General features: G+C 46.4%; 1 protein-coding gene across 9 annotated transcripts in view; it reads left to right on the top strand.

The window, feature by feature from the left end:
* LOC124012712 (protein 4.1-like) overlaps positions 1–18915 on the top strand; it is a 163539-nt gene that overhangs the window by 67508 nt on the left and 77116 nt on the right. For 7 of the 9 annotated variants that reach the window (XM_046326610.1, XM_046326611.1, XM_046326612.1 and 4 more), the window contains exons 3-7: positions 2496–2756; positions 6387–6491; positions 8162–8204; positions 8577–8621; positions 8875–8950. In XM_046326610.1, the coding sequence (XP_046182566.1) occupies positions 2496–2756; positions 6387–6491; positions 8162–8204; positions 8577–8621; positions 8875–8950 (530 nt within the window). The remainder of the gene's footprint in view (positions 1–2495; positions 2757–6386; positions 6492–8161; positions 8205–8576; positions 8622–8874; positions 8951–18915) is intronic. The other 2 variants (XM_046326618.1, XM_046326614.1) reach the window with 1 other exon arrangement.

The raw sequence follows: 18915 nt of genomic DNA, 5'->3' as shown, positions 1-18915 counted from the left end.
TGGCACTGTGATAGACTGCATCCAGTTTGCTGAGTAGAGTGTTGGAAGCCATTTTGTAGATGACATCGCTGAAGTCGAGGATCGGTAGGATAGTCAGTTTAACTAGGGTAAGCTTGGCAGCGTGAGTGAAGGAGGCTTTGTTGCGGAATAGAAAGCCGACTCTTGATTTGATTTTCGATTGGAGATGTTTGATGTGGGTCTGGAAGGAGAGTTTGCAGTCTAGCCAGACACCTAGGTACTTATAGATGTCCACATATTCAAGGTCGGAACCATCCAGGGTGGTGATGCTAGTCGGGCATGCGGGTGCAGGCAGCGATCGGTTGAAAAGCATGCATTTGGTTTTACTCGCATTTAAGAGCAGTTGGAGGCCACGGAAGGAGTTCTGTATGGCATTGAAGCTCGTTTGGAGGTTAGATAGCACAGTGTCCAATGACGGGCCGAAAGTATATAGAATGTTGTCGTCTACGTAGAGGTGGATCAGGGAATGCAGGGGGAAACGCCTGTGAGTAACGAGGATAGGAAGTAAAACGTTCTTTTAGAATGATCAAAAGGGGAACCGCAGCAAGAGCAACATCATTGATATACACAGAGAAAAGAGTCGGCCCGAGAATTGAACCCTGTGGCACCCCCATAGAGACTGCCAGAGGACCGGACAGCATGCCCTCCGATTTGACACACTGAACTCTGTCTGCAAAGTAATTGGTGAACCAGGCAAGGCAGTCATCCGAAAAACCGAGGCTGTAGAGTCTGCCGATAAGAATATGGTGATTGACAGAGTCGAAAGCCTTGGCGAGGTCGATGAAGACAGGCTGCACAGTACTGTCTTTTATCGATGGCGGTTATGATATCGTTTAGTACCTTGAGTGTGGCTGAGGTGCACCCGTGACCGGCTCGGAAACCAGATTGCACAGCGGAGAAGGTACGGTGGGATTCGAGATGGTCAGTGACCTGTTTGTTGACTTGGCTTTCGAAGACCTTAGATAGGCAGGGCAGGATGGATATAGGTCTGTAACAGTTTGGGTCCAGGGTGTCTCCCCCTTTGAAGAGGGGATGACTGCGGCAGCTTTCCAATCCTTGGGGATCTCAGACGATATGAAAGAGAGGTTGAACAGGCTGGTAATAGGGGTTGCGACAATGGCGGCAGATAGTTTCAGAAATAGCGGGTCCAGATTGTCAAGCCCAGCTGATTTGTACGGGTCCAGGTTTTGCAGCTCTTTCAGAACATCTGCTATCTGGATTTGGGTAAAGGAGAACCTGGAGAGGCTTGGGTGAGGAGCTACGGGGGGCGGAGCTGTTGGCCGAGGTTGGAGTAGCCAGGCGGAAGGCATGGCCAGCCGTTGAGAAGTGTTTATTGAAGTTTTCGATAATCATGGATTTATCGGTGGAGACCGTGTTTCCTAGCCTCAGAGCAGTGGGCAGCTGGGAGGAGGTGCTCTTGTTCTCCATGGACTTCACAGTGTCCCAGAACTTTTTGGAGTTGGAGCTACAGGATGCAAACTTCTGCCTGAAGAAGCTGGCCTTAGCTTTCCTGACTGACTGCGTGTATTGGTTCCTGACTTCCCTGAACAGTTGCATATCACGGGGGCTATTCGATGCTATTGCAGTCCGCCACAGGATGTTTTTGTGCTGGTCGAGGGCAGTCAGGTCTGGAGTGAACCAAGGGCTGTATCTGTTCTTGGTTCTGCATTTTTTGAACGGAGCATGCTTATCTAAAATGGTGAGGAAGTTACTTTTAAAGAATGACCATGCATCCTCAACTGACGGGATGAGGTCAATGAATGACCTCATATCCTTTATTGTACATGCCAAATGACCTCATATCCTCTATTGTACATGCCAAATGACTCCATCTCCTCTATTGTACATGCCAAATGACTCCCTATTCTCTACATAGTGCACTACTTTTGACCAGAGCTCTATTGGCCCTGGTCAAAAGTAATGCACTATATAGGTAATAGGGAGCCATTTGGGACACAGCCAGGGTTTCAGGGAGTAACCTAAGAGCAGTGCCCCCTGCCTGGCTGGCTAAATGGCTGGCTGACTGGCTGTCTGACTGGCTGGCTAACTGGCTGGCTGACTGGCTAACTGGCCGGCTAACCTGCTGGATGACTGGCTGGCTGACTGGCTGGCTAACTGGCTGGCTAACTGGGTAACAGGCTGCCTGGCTGGCTGCCAATCGGTGGTCACTCAGCCTGTACTTGGTAAGGATCTGTCTCTGCTTCGTATCTTTCACCTGTAGTGAAGTGTAGAGATGCAGAACCAGAGCGGTTGACATGACTATTAACTTGTGTGTTTGAGCTGAGGATTCGTCAATGCCTCCAGGCACAGACTACAGTGGCTCATCAATATCATGTCTGTGTCCTTTGTCAAGATTAGCTGTTTGTTCTGTGTATCTATAAGCAAGGATGTTTTTGTCATGTGTCAATGTATGCGTTTTTGGATATAAATATAACATTGATTGTGTTTAAAATGTGTCTTGTGTCTTTTTCCTCCAGCTTGTCCAGGTAGACCAGAAGGAAGACCCCGAGAAAGACTCAGAGGACGAGGGGGGAGAGAAAGACAAGGAGAAAAGAGAAGAGGACAGTGCCCAGGGGAAGGAGAAAGAGGAGGAGGAGCCTGAGAGGGAAGGAGGGAAAGAGGGAGTAGAGAAGACAACAGAGGAAGACGCTCAACCTCCTAAGCCTCCCCGTCGACCCAGGATCATGCAAATTAAAGTTACACTGCTGGACGACACTCTGTATGAGTGTGAGCTGGACGTAAGTCCCAATATTACCAAATAAACCCTTTATTCTAGTTGGAAACCTGGGATACAGGATGGTTCGTGCTGTCTAGACAAATCTCATGGAATCGTCATGTTTGACAGGGCTGGTTGACAGGGCTGTTTGGCAGGGACTGTTTGGCAGGGCTGGTTGACAGGGCTGTTTGGCAGGGCTGGTTGACAGGGCTGGTTGACAGGGCTGGTTGACAGGGCTGGTTGGCAGGGCTGGTTGGCAGGGCTGGTTGACAGGGCTGGTTGGCAGGGCTGGTTGGCAGGGCTGGTTGACTTGGCTGGTTGGCATGGCTGGTTGACTTGGCTGTTTGACTTGGCTGTTTGACAGGGCTGGTTGACAGGGCTGGTTTACTTGGCTGGTTGGCATGGCTGGTTGACTTGGCTGGTTGACTTGGCTGTTTGACAGGGCTGGTTGGCAGGGCTGGTTGGCAGGGCTGGTTGGCATGGCTGGTTGACTTGGCTGTTTGACAGGGCTGGTTGACAGGGCTGGTTGGCATGGCTGGTTGGCATGGCTGGTTGACATGGCTGGTTGACTTGGCTGGATGACTTGGCTGGATGACAGGGCTGGTTGACTTGGCTGGTTGACAGGGCTGGTTGACAGGGCTGGTTGACAGGGCTGTTTGACTTGGCTGGTTGGCAGGGCTGGTTGACAGGGCTGGTTGACATGGCTGGTTGACAGGGCTGGTTGACTTGGCTGGTTGGCAGGGCTGGTTGACAGGGCTGGTTGACAGGGCTGGTTGACAGGGCTGGTTGACTTGGCTGGTTGGCATGGCTGGTTGGCATGGCTGGTTGACAGGGCTGGTTGACAGGGCTGTTTGGCAGGGCTGGTTGACAGGGCTGGTTGACAGGGCTGGTTGACAGGGCTGGTTGGCAGGGCTGGTTGGCAGGGCTGGTTGACAGGGCTGGTTGGCAGGGCTGGTTGGCAGGGCTGGTTGACTTGGCTGGTTGACTTGGCTGGTTGACTTGGCTGTTTGACTTGGCTGTTTGACAGGGCTGGTTGACAGGGCTGGTTTACTTGGCTGGTTGGCATGGCTGGTTGACTTGGCTGGTTGACTTGGCTGTTTGACAGGGCTGGTTGGCAGGGCTGGTTGGCATGGCTGGTTGACTTGGCTGTTTGACAGGGCTGGTTGACAGGGCTGGTTGGCATGGCTGGTTGGCATGGCTGGTTGACATGGCTGGTTGACTTGGCTGGATGACTTGGCTGGATGACAGGGCTGGTTGACTTGGCTGGTTGACAGGGCTGGTTGACAGGGCTGGTTGACAGGGCTGTTTGACTTGGCTGGTTGGCAGGGCTGGTTGACAGGGCTGGTTGACATGGCTGGTTGACAGGGCTGGTTGACTTGGCTGGTTGGCAGGGCTGGTTGACAGGGCTGGTTGACAGGGCTGGTTGACAGGGCTGGTTGACTTGGCTGGTTGGCATGGCTGGTTGGCATGGCTGGTTGACAGGGCTGGTTGACAGGGCTGGTTGACAGGGCTGGTTGACAGGGCTGGTTGCCATGGCTGGTTGACATGGCTGGTTGACTTGGCTGGTTGGCATGGCTGGTTGACTTGGCTGGTTGACTTGGCTGGTTGGCATGGCTAGTTGACATGGCTGGTTGACAGGGCTGGTTGACAGGGCTGGTTGACAGGGCTGGTTGGCATGGCTGGTTGACATGGCTGGTTGACTTGGCTGGATGACAGGGCTGGTTGACTTGGCTGGTTGACAGGGCTGGTTGACTTGGCTGGTTGGCATGGCTGGTTGACATGGCTGGTTGACTTGGCTGGATGACAGGGCTGGTTGACTTGGCTGGTTGACAGGGCTGGTTGACATGGCTGGTTGACATGGTTGGTTGACTTGGCTGGTTGACAGGGCTGGTTGACATGGCTGGTTGACTTGGCTGGTTGACAGGGCTGGTTGACTTGGCTGGATGACAGGGCTGGTTGACAGGGCTGGTTGACAGGGCTGGTTGACAGGGCTGGTTGACAGGGCTGTTTGACTTGGCTGGTTGGCAGGGCTGGTTGACAGGGCTGGTTGACAGGGCTGGTTGACATGGCTGGTTGACAGGGCTGGTTGACTTGGCTGGTTGGCAGGGCTGGTTGACAGGGCTGGTTGACAGGGCTGGTTGACTTGGCTGGTTGGCATGGCTGGTTGACTTGGCTGGTTGACTTGACTGTTTGACAGGGCTGGTTGGCATGGCTGGTTGGCATGGCTGGTTGACAGGGCTGGTTGACAGGGCTGGTTGACAGGGCTGGTTGACAGGGCTGGTTGACAGGGCTGGTTGGCATGGCTGGTTGACATGGCTGGTTGACTTGGCTGGATGACAGGGCTGGTTGACTTGGCTGGTTGACAGGGCTGGTTGACAGGGCTGTTTCACTTGGCTGGTTGACAGGGCTGGTTGACAGGGCTGTTTGACAGGGTTGGTTGACAGGGCTGGTTGACTTGGCTGGTTGACAGGGCTGGTTGACAGGGCTGGTTGACAGGGCTGTTTGACTTGGCTGGTTGACAGGGCTGGTTGACAGGGCTGGTTGACAGGGCTGGTTGACAGGGCTGGTTGACAGGGCTGGTTGCCATGGCTGGTTGCCATGGCTGGTTGCCATGGCTGGTTGACTTGGCTGGTTGGCATGGCTGGTTGACTTGGCTATTTGACAGGGCTGGTTGGCATGGCTGGTTGACATGGCTGGTTGACAGGGCTGGTTGACAGGGCTGGTTGGCATGGCTGGTTGACATGGCTGGTTGACTTGGCTGGATGACAGGGCTGGTTGACTTGGCTGGTTGACAGGGCTGGTTGACAGGGCTGTTTGACTTGGCTGGTTGGCAGGGCTGGTTGACATGGCTGGTTGACAGGGCTGGTTGACTTGGCTGGTTGACAGGGCTGGTTGACTTGGCTGGTTGGCATGGCTGGTTGACAGGGCTGGTTGACTTGGCTTGTTGACTTGGCTGGTTGACTTGGCTTGTTGACTTGGCTGGTTGACAGGGCTGGTTGGCATGGCTGGTTGACATGGCTGGTTGACTTGGCTGGTTGACATGGCTGGTTGACAGGGCTGGTTGACAGGGCTGGTTGAAAGGGCTGTTTGACAGGGCTGGTTGACAGGGCTGGTTGACTTGGCTGGTTGACTTGGCTGGTTGACATGGCCGGTTGGCAGGGCTGGTTGACAGGGCTGGTTGACAGGGCTGTTTGGCATGCCAATTCCATATGATTTGGCAAGACAGCACAACCATCCCTGGGATTTCCAGGCTAGGAATACATCTAGTATTGAATAAAACGATCCTCCACCACTACTCAGACAATGTTTTTGTCATTTGTCATTGGTCAGCAGCAACCTAACTAACAGCATGCTAAGGTCCCTGAGCTTCCTCTTTCGTAATTCATGTTCTACTGCATTAGGAACCTACAGTTAATGGATACGTCCCAATTGACACCCTATTCCCTAAATAGGACCTGGTAAAAAGTAGTGCACTATATAGGGATTAGGGTGCCATTTGGGACACATATGTCTCACACAGTTAATTTCTGGCTTTTTGTGTGTGTCTATAGCTATTTATTCTCCCTGTGTGTGTGTCTGGCCTTTAGAAAACATGCCTATCACACAGACTGGTTTATTATGGCTCTCTGTGAAATATCTGATCTGCCTGTAGAAACATGCCAAAGGTGTGGAGCTGTTCACCAAGGTGTGTGACCACCTCAACCTGCTGGAGAGAGACTACTACGGCCTGGCCATCTGGGAGTCGCCCTCCATGAAGGTCAGAAGCTCTGAGACAATGTTCTGCACTTTAACTAATGTCTGTCTGTTACTAAACTTACAAATATTACTGGGGACACTGCCCTGTTAAGGGCAGTGTCCCCATTCACTGCCCTGGGGTATTGGGATATTTTTTAGACCAGAGGAAAAAGTGCCTCCTATTGGCCCTCCAACACCACTTTCAGCAGCATCTGGTCTCCCATCCAGGAACTGACCAGGACCAACCCTGCTTAGCTTCAGAAGCAAGCCAGCAGTGGTGTGCAGGGTGGTATGCTGCTGTCCATGTATCTTTGTGGGAATGGACAGGTACAGGTGTGATCACACCAGTAATATTAGTATGAGGTCATTAAAGCTCCCATGGCACTTATCGTAAGAGTAGGGGTGTTTACCCCGGTGTCCGAGCTAAATTCCCAATCTGGCCCTCAAACCACCATGGTCACCTAATTATCCCCAATTGCAATTGGCTCATTCATCCCCCTCCTGTAACTATAACCCCAGGTTGTTGCTGTATATGAGAACGTGTTCTCAGTCAACTTACCTGGTAAAATAACAGATAAATTATAAACGTACCTCTCTGATTCAGAGGGGTTGGGTTAAATGAGGAAGACACATTTCAGTTGAAGACATTCAGTTGTACAACTGACTAGGTATATCATATTTCCTCCTGCTTTCCTCCCAGTGTTGTACAACTGACTAGGTATCCTGGTTTCCTCCCAGTGTTGTACAACTGACTAGGTATCCTGGTTTCCTCCCAGTGTTGTACAACTGACAAGGTATCCTGGTTTCCTCCCAGTGTTGTACAACTGACTAGATATCCTGGTTTCCTCCCAGTGTTGTACATCTGACTAGGTATCCTGGTTTCCTCCCAGTGTTCTACAACTGACTAGGTATCCTGGTTTCCTCCCAGTGTTGTACAACTGACTAGATATCCTGGTTTCCTCCCAGTGTTGTACAACTGACAAGGTATCCTGGTTTCCTCCCAGTGTTGTACAACTGACTAGATATCCTGGTTTCCTCCCAGTGTTGTACAACTGACTAGGTATCCTGGTTTCTTCCAGGTGTTGTACAACTGACAAGGTATCCTGGTTTCCTCCCAGTGTTGTACAACTGACTAGGTATCCTGGTTTCTTCCAGGTGTTGTACAACTGACAAGGTATCCTGGTTTCCTCCCAGTGTTGTACAACTGACTAGGTATCCTGGTTTCCTCCCAGTGTTGTACAACTGACTAGGTATCCTGGTTTCCTCCCAGTGTTGTACAACTGACTAGGTATCCTGGTTTCTTCCAGGTGTTGTACAACTGACTAGGTATCCTGGTTTCTTCCAGGTGTTGTACAACTGACTAGGTATCCTGGTTTCCTCCCAGTGTTGTACAACTGACTAGGTATCCTGGTTTCCTCCCAGTGTTGTACAACTGACTAGGTATCCTGGTTTCCTCCCAGTGTTGTACAACTGACTAGGTATCCTGGTTTCCTCCCAGTGTTGTACAACTGACTAGGTATCCTGGTTTCCTCCCAGTGTTGTACAACTGACTAGGTATCCTGGTTTCCTCCCAGTGTTGTACAACTGACTAGGTATCCTGGTTTCCTCCCAGTGTTTGATGTTCAGTTTTAAAAAGGTGCAGCGTCTTGAGTCCTTGTTTTTTTCCCTGATTGTCCTACTTCTGCTCCACAGACCTGGATGGATTTCACCAAGGAGATCCGCAGGCAGGTTCAAGGTGAGGGTTGAATGCGTAGCTTCTGCTCTGCTCTCATTGTGTGTGTATAGGGGCCTGTCTTGTAACCTCTCGCTAAATGAATGGAAGTTCTACTGTGGGTGTGGTGCGTTCGGAAAATGGCGGCTCCAGACTGTCAGTGTGTCCTGGGCCTTTCGTACATTCAGAGTGTTTCTCTCTCGCAGCGATCAGAGCGCACACTGGAATGCTCTGACCTCACAACGGAAGTCAAGTACCATCAGTTAACTGGCTAAAGTTGGCTGGCTTGCTAGCTTTTCCCTCAAACGTACCCTGAATGGCGAAAGGCTAATAAGCACACTGCCCTGTACACCTCACCGTGACACTCCCATTTCATTTTCTGCTCCACCTACGTAGGTGCAAAGTTAGACAAGATCTGTGCAGACGCACAATCATGTACAGGTGAGACGAAAATACCGTCGTCATTCATTACTCAGGGGGGGTATTCATTAGTGCACACCGTAGCTAAATGTTTTGGAACGAAAATGAGGGTTTCTTATTGGACAAGTTCATGTTAGTCCCTAACAGTCCCTTTGGTGCCTATTGAATATGACCCACGTTTTTTGTTTTTTAAACATCGCTGTGCATGTTTTAGCGAGAGGAAAATGTTACCATGATTTGAATGTGTTTTGATGCCAGATTTTTTTCCCCTCAGGCACCAATTATGACTTCACCTTCAATGTGAAGTTTTATCCTCCTGACCCAGCCCAGCTTTCTGAAGACATCACCAGGTAAACCTCTACCTGCTCCTCTGTCTGGTTTCTCTCTGCTAGGTGTGCTCTCTGTCTATTCCCAGCAAACCAAAATTGGTTCTGTGAAAGTCCCCAGAACATTTGTTCGGTCAAATGTTCTCAAACACAAAAAATGTCCAGTCGTGCTGATGATTATAGAATATTTGAATAAGACATTCACCTGATGCTAGAAAAACGTTCCTAAGAACACATTTAACCGGTTCTTTAAAAGATGATCAGGTTTCTGGGAACATTGTGGGGATATGATAAGAGGTTCCCAAAACACTAAAACTGTCCAGTTATGCTGACATTCAAAGAGTGTTTGTATCAGGCTACACAAAACAGTCCTTTGATGTTGCAAGAATGTTCACAGAATAACCTGTCTGAGTTCTTTAAAGGTTCCCAGAACAGTGAATTAGGTTGTGGGAACAGTGTGGGTACATTACAAGTGATAGGTTCCCAAAGCACAAAACTTGCTGTCACGATCCTCTTTCTGTAAATGACTGGACCAAAGCGCAGCGTGGTACGCCTATTCATTATATTTATTTAAATCAGAACACTTGAACAAAAATAACAAAGAGGAAAATTAACATTTCTGTAAGGAAACTAAACAATACAGAAAATAACTATGATCCTGTCTTGGAGGTCCTCAGAACATTTCAAGAACATTTTATATTTAAGTTTAAGCGTAGCCTAGTGGTTAGATTTGTAGCCTAGTGGTTAGAGCGTTGGACCAGTAACCGGAAGGTTGCGAGTTCAAACCCCCGAGTTGACAAGGTACAAATCTGTCGTCCTGCCCCTGAACAGGCAGTTAACCCACTGTTCCCAGGCCGTCATTGAAAATAAGAATGTGTTCTTAACTGACTTGCCTGGTTAAATAAAGGTAAAAAAAAAAAAAAAGTATTTAAGTACTATTATTGTTACTACAACATTCTCAGTATGTACAGCTCCTTAAAGCGCATTGGAATACATCCCCATTATGTTTCTCTTCAGTTTGAATGTCAATTCACATTTGAAGGTGATACAGAAGACACATGGCATCATCCCTAAGGTGAAGCATGGTGGTGGCAGCGTCATGCTGGGGGGGGGGAAGTCTTTCGTTGGGAGACTAGTCAGGATCGAGGGGAAAGATGAACGGCACAAAGTAAAGAGAGATCCTTGATGAAAACCTGCTCCAGAGTGCTCAGGACACCAGACTGGGTTGAAGGTTCACCTTCCAACAGGACAACAACCCTAAGCACACAGCCAAGATAACGCAGGAGTGGCTTCGGGACAAGTCTCTAGAGCAGCTAGAGCCCGGACTTCAACCCGATCGAACATCTCTGGAGAGTCCTGAAAATAGCTGTGCAGAGCTGGAGAGGATCTGCAATGAAGAATGGGAGAAACTCTCCAAATCCAGGTGTGCCAAGCTTGTAGCGTCATCACCAAGAAGGATGTAATCGCTGCCAAAGGTGCTTCAACAAAGTACTGAGTAAAGGGTCTGAATACTTATGTAAATGTTATATTTCAGTTTTGTACTTTTTATAGGGGTATTGTGTGTAAAATATATTTAATCCATTTTAGAGTAAGGACAAACCCATTCTGAAAAATTACGATACATAATAAATATATCAAAACAAATTCAGTTTCAATGTAATAATCTTTTATTGAGTTAAGGTCCAATTTTTATCTCAATATTAAATAATTTCTGGGTAACAATTAAGTTCCTTACTGTGATTATTTTCACTTAAAAAATACAGTGTTACACAGTATATGAAGAGGATGGGAACATTTGAATAATTCATCAATTGTGTTCTAACTCGTAAATTGTGTAAAAAATATGGTTTTGTTTGTATGATTTAAATGCTGTTCAAGTGACCTATGAATTAAATTAAAGTGTGATGTGTGTCTATATCACCTTCTAGTAGGAATGGAGAAATCAAACGGATGTCAAAACTCGATCTTTAATCAGATATCAATTTCATTTAAAATACTGTAAAACGATTTGGTCAAAAAAATGTTTTACTTAAAGACAACGTTAACTTGCTTTGACTCTGAGAACAGGCACGTCTGTATATTGAAAAGTTTTGTCTTTCAATTTGCCAAATTGAGCCCCGTTTCAAATGATCTTTTCCAATCCCCAATATATATATTTTTTCGGGGGTAAATATATTAATTTAAATATATAAACTTTATATATAGATTTTTAAAATATATATTCCTTCTTTATTATTTCCCCATAACCTTACCACCCATCCCCAAATTTGAGTAAACTAATGAACAACAATACTTGATTTTAAAAATATAAACACAACATGCCAAAATTTACCTGTTCATATAAGCAAATCAGTCAATTTAAATAAATCAATTATGCCCTAATCAATTAATTTCACATGCTGGGCAGGGGCGCAGCCTTGGGTGGGCCTGGGAGGGCATAGACCCATCCATTTGGGAGCCAGGTCCACACACTGGGGAGCCAGGCCCAGCCAATCAGACCCTCGCAAGGCTGCAGGCCCAGACGGCATCCCCAGCCGCGCCCTCCGAGCATGCGCAGACCAGCTGGCCGGTGTGTTTTTCCTCACTTCTGTCATCATGAAGTGCTTTGAGAGACTAGTCAAGGACCATATCACCTCCACTCCAATTTGCTTACCGCCCAAATAAAATGCAATCTCAACCACACTGCACACTGCCCTAACCCACCTGGACAAGAGGAATACCTATGTGAGAATGCTGTTCATCTCCAAGCTCGTCATCAAGCTCGAGACCCTGGGTCTCGACCCCGCCCTGTGCAACTGGGTACTGGACTTCCTGACGGGCCGCCCCCAGGTGGTGAGGGTAGGCAACAACATCTCCTCCCGCTGATCCTCAACACGGGGGCCCCACAGGGTGCGTTCTGGGCCCTCTCCTGTACTCCTGTTCACCCACGACTGGTGGCCACGCACGCCTCCAACTCAAGTTTCACTCCCTGTTCACACGTGGTGTCAGGCCTCCAACTCAATCATCAATCACACACAACAGTGGTCTACAGGGGGTGGCTTCAACAAAACTCAGCAGAGGGAACACCCCCTATCACATCGATGGAACAGTAGTGGAGGGGTAGCTAGTTTTAAGTTCCTCGGCATACACATCACAGACAAACTGAATTGGTTCACACTGAAGCATTGGGCCAGCCTATTCAACCTCAGGAGGCTGAAAAAGGTTGTCACCAAAAGCACTCACAAACTTCACAGATGCACATCAGCATCCTGGCGGGCTGATCACCGCCAAGGTCCGCCCTCAAAGGCACTCCAGAGGGTAGTGAGGACTGCACAACGCATCCCTCCAGGAACACCCGTTGTTACAGGAAGGGATCATCAGACATAACCACTGCCTGTTCCTAGAGGTCAGTACAACCCGAGACTGTTCCTCAAGGCCATCAGACTGTTAAATAAACATTGACTGTTCCTTGACCTGTTAACTCCCCATTTTAATAATGGGAATTGATGGAAATGATGTAAATATATCACTAGCCACTTTAAACAATGCTACCTTATATAAGTTAACCATCACTGTTCCTAGACCATCCTTATTAACCCATGTATCACTAGCCACTTTAACTATGCCACTTTGTTTACTTTGTCTACACACTCATCTCATATGTATATAGTTAACCCACTGTTCCTAGACCAGTTAACCCACTGCATTTCGGAACTAGAAGACCAGTTAACTGCTAACCATGTGTATGTGACAAATAAAATTTGATTTGATTTGTTTTTCCTCACAAAATACTCCAGTTTAACCCTGGGTGGCTGGGTTCCCCTAGGTAGCCTAGTGGTTAGTTAACCAAATCACAGAGCTGACAAGGTAAAAATCTGTTGTTCTGCCCCTGAACAAGGCAGTTAACTCACTGTTCCTAGACCAGTTAACCCACTGTTCCTAGGCCAGTTAACCCACTGTTCCTAGACCAGTTAACCCACTGTTCCTAGACCAGTTAACCCACTGTTCCTAGACCAGTTAACCCACTGTTCCTAGACCAGTTAACCCACTGTTCCTAGACCAGTTAACCCACTGTTCCTAGACCAGTTAACTCACTGTTCCTAGACCAGTTAACCCACTGTTCCTAAGCCAGTTAACCCACTGTTTCTAGGCCAGTTAACTCACTGTTCCTAGACCAGTTAACTCACTGTTCCTAGACCAGTTAACCCACTGTTCCTAGGCCAGTTAACCCACTGTTCCTAGACCAGTTAACCCACTGTTCCTAGGCCAGTTAACCCACTGTTCCTAGACCAGTTAACCCACTGTTCCTAGACCAGTTAACCCACTGTTCCTAGACCAGTTAACCCACTGTTCCTAGGCCAGTTAACCCACTGTTCCTAGGCCAGTTAACCCACTGTTCCTAGACCAGTTAACCCACTGTTCCTAGGCCAGTTAACCCACTGTTCCTAGGCCAGTTAACCCACTGTTCCTAGACCAGTTAACCCACTGTTCCTAGACCAGTTAACCCACTGTTCCTAGACCAGTTAACCCACTGTTCCTAGACCAGTTAACCCACTGTTCTTAGGCTGTCATTGTAAATAAGAATTTCTTCTTAACTGACTTGCCTAGTTAAATAAAGGTTAAAAAAAATAATTTAAATAATGTGAATAAAACGACGTTGGAGGCAGTAGAGAAATGAACATTAAATTCTGGCAACAGCTCTGGTGGACAATACTGCAGTCAGCATGCCAATTGCACGCTCCCATCGATCAATTGTGCTGTGATGTTTCACAAAGGTTCTGAATCTTTCTATTCTCATAGTTTCTACAGATTGTAAATTAAATATAAACATTTTTGCTAAGAGTATTATTATATAATTAATCGATTGACTATGACTCTTCAAATCACCCAGCAATGCTATTTGCGGAGTTAGCTCCAGGTAAATGTTGCAATTCTTTAGCCATTCCTGAACCTGCCACCAAATACAAGCTACATATTGGCAGTACCAAAACAAGTGATCTAATGATTGTGTCTCTTCGCAGCAAAATCTGCAGAGCTGGGATGGTTGTATCCCCCATATATATAGCATTCAATTGGTTGCAAGAATTTTGCATAATAATTTAAATTGAAACATTTTAAATTTTGAACCCGGCATCATTTTGTGTATCAGTTCATAAACCATGTGCCATGGAATCGGTACATCAAAAATCTCTTCAAAAATATTTTGCAACCTGTACGTCGCAGCCATCAATCTGTACGGCGCAGCCATCAACCTGTACAGCGCAGCCATCAACCTGTACGTCGCAGCCATCAACCTGTACGGCGCAGCCATCAACCTGTATGGCGCAGCCATCATCCTGTACGGCGCAGCCATCAACCTGTACGGCACAGCCATCAATCTGTACGTCGCAGCCATCAACCTGTACGTCGCAGCCATCAACCTGTACGGCGCAGCCATCAACCTGTATGGCGCAGCCATCATCCTGTACGGCGCAGCCATCAACCTGTACGGCACAGCCATCAATCTGTACGTCGCAGCCATCAACCTGTACGGCGCAGCCATCAACCTTTACGGCGCAGCCGGCAATCTGTATGGCGCAGCCATCAACCTTTACGTCGCAGCCATCAACCTGTACAGCGCAGCCATCAACCTGTACAGGCGCAGCCGGCAACCTGTATGGCGCAGCCGGTAATCTGTATGGCGCAGCCATCAACCTGTACGGCGCAGCCATCAACCTCATACAGCTGAGCCATACAACCAACTGATATTGCCAACTACTTTAATTATTTTTTTATTAGAAACATTAGCAAACTTAGGCATGACATGTCAGAAACAAACGCTGACACCACACGTCCAAATATATCTGACCAAATTAGGAAAGACAAGCATTGTCATTTTGAATTCTGTAAAGCGAATGTAGTAGAGGTGTCATTTTTTGTTGTTGTCTATCAACAATGACAAGCCACCAGGGTCTGACAACTTGAATGGAAAATTACTCAGGATAATAGCGGACAATATTGACACTCCTATTTGCCATATTTTCAATTCAAGCCTACTAGAAAACGTGGGCCCCCTTTACTGGCTTAAATAGCCGACCAATCAGCCTGTTACAAACCCTTAGTAAACTTTTGTAGAAAATTGTGCTTGACCAGATACAGTGCTATTTTACAGTAAACAAATGGACAATTGGGGGCTGTTTTGTTCGGCTTCAGTGCGGCTTTTGACATTATCGATCATAGTCTGCTGCTGGAAAAAAATGTATGTGTTATGACTTTACACCCTCTGTTTTATTGTGGATAAAGAGTTGCCTGTCTAACAGCACACAGAGGGTGTTCTTTAATGGAAGCCTCTCCGACATAATACAGGTAGAATCAGGAATTCCCCAGGGCAGCTGTCTAGGCCCCTTACTTTTTTTTACTAACGACAATGTAAAGCCAGTGCTTTACTATGTATGCGGATGACTCAACACTATACACGTCAGCTACTACAGCGATTGAAAATGACTGCAACACTTAACAAAAAGCTGCAGTTAGTTTTAGTGTAGGTGGCAAGGAATAAGTTAGTCTTAAATGTTTCTAAAACTAAAAGCATTTTATTTGGAACAAGTCATTCACTAAACCCTAAACCTCAACTAAATCTTGTAATAAATAATGTGGAAATTGAGCAAGTTGAGATGACTAAAATGCTCGGAGTAGTACAACAGTAGCTAAGACTGGGAGAAGTCTGTCCATAATTAAGCTCTACTCTACCTTCTTAACAGCACTATCAAGATGGCAGTTCCTACAGGCCCTAGTTTTGTCGCACCTGGACTACTGTTCAGTTGTGTGGTCACGTGCCACAAAGAACTGGCCAAAAGTTTTGAGAATGACACAAATATTAATTTTCACAAAGTCTGCTGCCTCAATTTGTATGATGGCAATTTGCATATACTCCAGAATGTTATGAAGAGTGAACAGATGAATTGCAATTAATTGCAAAGTCCCTCTTTGCCATGCAAATGAACTGAATGCCCAAAAAAACATTTCCACTGCATTTCAGCCCTGCCACAAAAAGGACCAGCTGACATAATGTCAGTGATTCTCTCATTAACACAGGTGTGAGTGTTGACAAGGACAAGGCTGGAGATCACTCTGTCATGCAAATTGAGTTTGAATAACAGACTGGAAGCTTCAAAAGGAGGGTGGTGCTTGGAATCATTGTTCTTCCTTTGTCATCCATGGTTACCTGCAAGGAAACACGTGCCGTCATCATTGCTTTGCACAAAAACGACTTCACAGGCAAGGATATTGCTGCCAGTAAGATTGCACCTAAATCAACCATTTATCGGATCATCAAGAACTTCAAGGAGAGCAGTTCAATTGTTGTGAAGAATGCTTCAGGGAGCCCAAGAAAGTCCAGCAAGCACTGGGACCATCTCCTAAAGTTGATTCAGCTGCGGGATCGGGGCACCACCAGTGCAGAGCTTGCTCAGGAATGGCAGCAGGGAGGTGTGAGTGCATCTGCACGCACAGTGAGGCAAAGACTTTTGGAGGATGGCCTGTTGTCAACAAGGGCAGCAAAGAAGCCACTTCTCTCCAGGAAAAACATCAGGTACAGACTGATATTCTGCAAAAGGTACAGGGATTGGACTGCTGAGGACTGGGGTGAAGTCATTTTCTCTGATGAATCCCCTTTCCGATTGTTTGGGGCATCCGGAAAAAAGCATGTCTGGAGAAGACAAGGTGAGCGCTACCTTGTCATGCCAACAGTAAAGCATCCTGAGACCATTCACGTGTGGGGTTGCTTCCCAGCCAAGTGAGTGGCTGGGAAGCAGTTTGGTGACGAACAATGCCTTTTCCAGCATGATGGAGCACCTTGCCATAAGGCAAAAGTGATAACTAAGTGGCTCAGGGAACATAACATTGATGTTTTGGGTCCATGGCCAGACCTTAATCCCATTGAGAACTTGTGGTCAAACCCCACAAATTCTGACAAACTTCAAGCATTGATTATGCAAGAATGGGCTGCCATCAATCAGGGTGTGGCTCAGAAGTTAATTGACAGCATGCCTGGGCAGATTGCAGAGGTCTTGAAAAAGAAGGGTCAACACTGCAAATATTGACTCTTTGCATCAACTTCATGTAATTGTTAATAATAGCCTTTGACACCTATTAAATGCTTGTTATTATACTTCAGTATTCCATAGTAACATCTGACAAAAATATCTAAAGACACTAAGGCAGCAGACTTTGTGAAAATGTATGTTCTGTGTTGGTTGTTATAGATTTTGGGGGGGAATGTTCTGTGTTGGCTGTTACAGATTTTGTGCACAATGTTATGAGGATATTTTTCAAGGACATTTCATTTGAAAAATAAAAATTGGGAGAAAAACTTATTTAAAAAAAATCATAAACATTATTTTGGGATGTTAGATAAAACCCGAACTAGAACTTTGTGGAATGTTAGCTAATGTTCTGGGAAAGTTGCCGGTTTGCTGGGTTGTTTATCATTGCCCCAATCTCTCTGTCTCTTCACCCTCCCCCTTTCAATCACTGTCCCTCTAATCCTCACCTGCCAGTTGAGTTCATGAATCTAATTGCACCCAGAGTCATTTCATCCTGCATCCTGCCTCCCACCCATCTCCACCCCATCCATGATTACATAAGCAACCCGGCTTAAGCCTAATTAACAGCATCACACTGGGTGTACTGCCTGTGCTTGTGTCCCATATGGCACCCTATCTCCTATATAGTGCACTACCTCTGATCATAGCCCTATGGGAAATAGGGAATAGGGTGCCATTTGGGATGCATTATCTTTCTGCTGCTGCTTCCTGGAAGCCCTGTGTTCTGTGACCTCACGCTGACCCCTAACTGTGTTTGTGTACGTCAGGTATTCTTGGTAGTACAACGGTAGCAAATAATTACTGAACAAAAATATAAATGCGACACGTAAGGTGTTGATCCCAGAAATATTCCATAATCACAAAAATCGTATTTCTCTCAAATTTTGTGCACAAATTTGTTTACAGGATCTATCACATCCGTCAGTGATTGGGAGTCTCGTAGGGTGGCATACAATTGGTCCAGCGTCGTCCGGGTTTGGCTGGGGGTAGGCTGTCATTGTAAATAAGAATTGGTTATTAAATGACTTGCCTAGTGAAATAAAGGTTCAATTAAAAAATATATAATTACATCCCTGTTAGTGAGAATGTATCCTTTGTCAAGATAATCCATATACCTGACAGGTGTGGCATATCAAGAAACTGATTAAACAGCATGCTCATTACACAGGTGCACCTTGTGAAAGGCCACTCTAAAATGTGCAGTTTTGTCACACAACGCAATGCCAAAGATGTCTCATGTTTTGAGGGAGCATGCAAATGGCATGCTGACTAAAGGATAGTCCAACAGAGATGTTGCCAGAAAATGTAATGTTAATTTCTCTACCATAAGCCACCTCGAACGTCATTTTTGAGAATTTGGCAGTATGTCCAACTGGCCTCACAACCATAGACCATGTGTATGGCGTCGTGTGGGCGAGCGGTTTACTGATGATAACATTGTGAACAGAGTGCCCCATGTGGTGGCAGTGGGGTTATGGTATGGGCAGGCATAAGCTACGGACAAGGAACACAATAAATCAAATCAAGTCAAACTTTATTTGTCACATGTGCCGAATACTGTGAAATATTTACTTACAAGACCTTAACCAACAGTGCAGTTCAAGAAGAGTTAAGAAAATATTTACCAAATAAAATAAAATAAAAAATTATAAAAAGTAACACTATAACATAATATAATAGCAATTTAAATGCACAAAAAAATACTGTGAAGAATTCCTGAGGTCCATTGTGAGGCCCATTTTTGTAAGGTATCTGTGACCAACAGATGCATATCTGTTTTCCCAGTCATGTGAAATCCATCGATTAGATCCTAATGAATGTACATTTCAATTGATTGATTTCCTCATATGAACTGTAGCTCAGGAAAATCATTTAAATGTGTGCATGTTGCGTTTATATTTTTGTTAAACATATTTTATTGTTAAT

The sequence above is a fragment of the Oncorhynchus gorbuscha genome, linkage group LG24 (assembly GCF_021184085.1).
Source record: "Oncorhynchus gorbuscha isolate QuinsamMale2020 ecotype Even-year linkage group LG24, OgorEven_v1.0, whole genome shotgun sequence".
NCBI classification, from domain to species: domain Eukaryota; kingdom Metazoa; phylum Chordata; class Actinopteri; order Salmoniformes; family Salmonidae; genus Oncorhynchus; species Oncorhynchus gorbuscha.
This window is presented reverse-complemented; position numbering and strand designations above follow the sequence as displayed.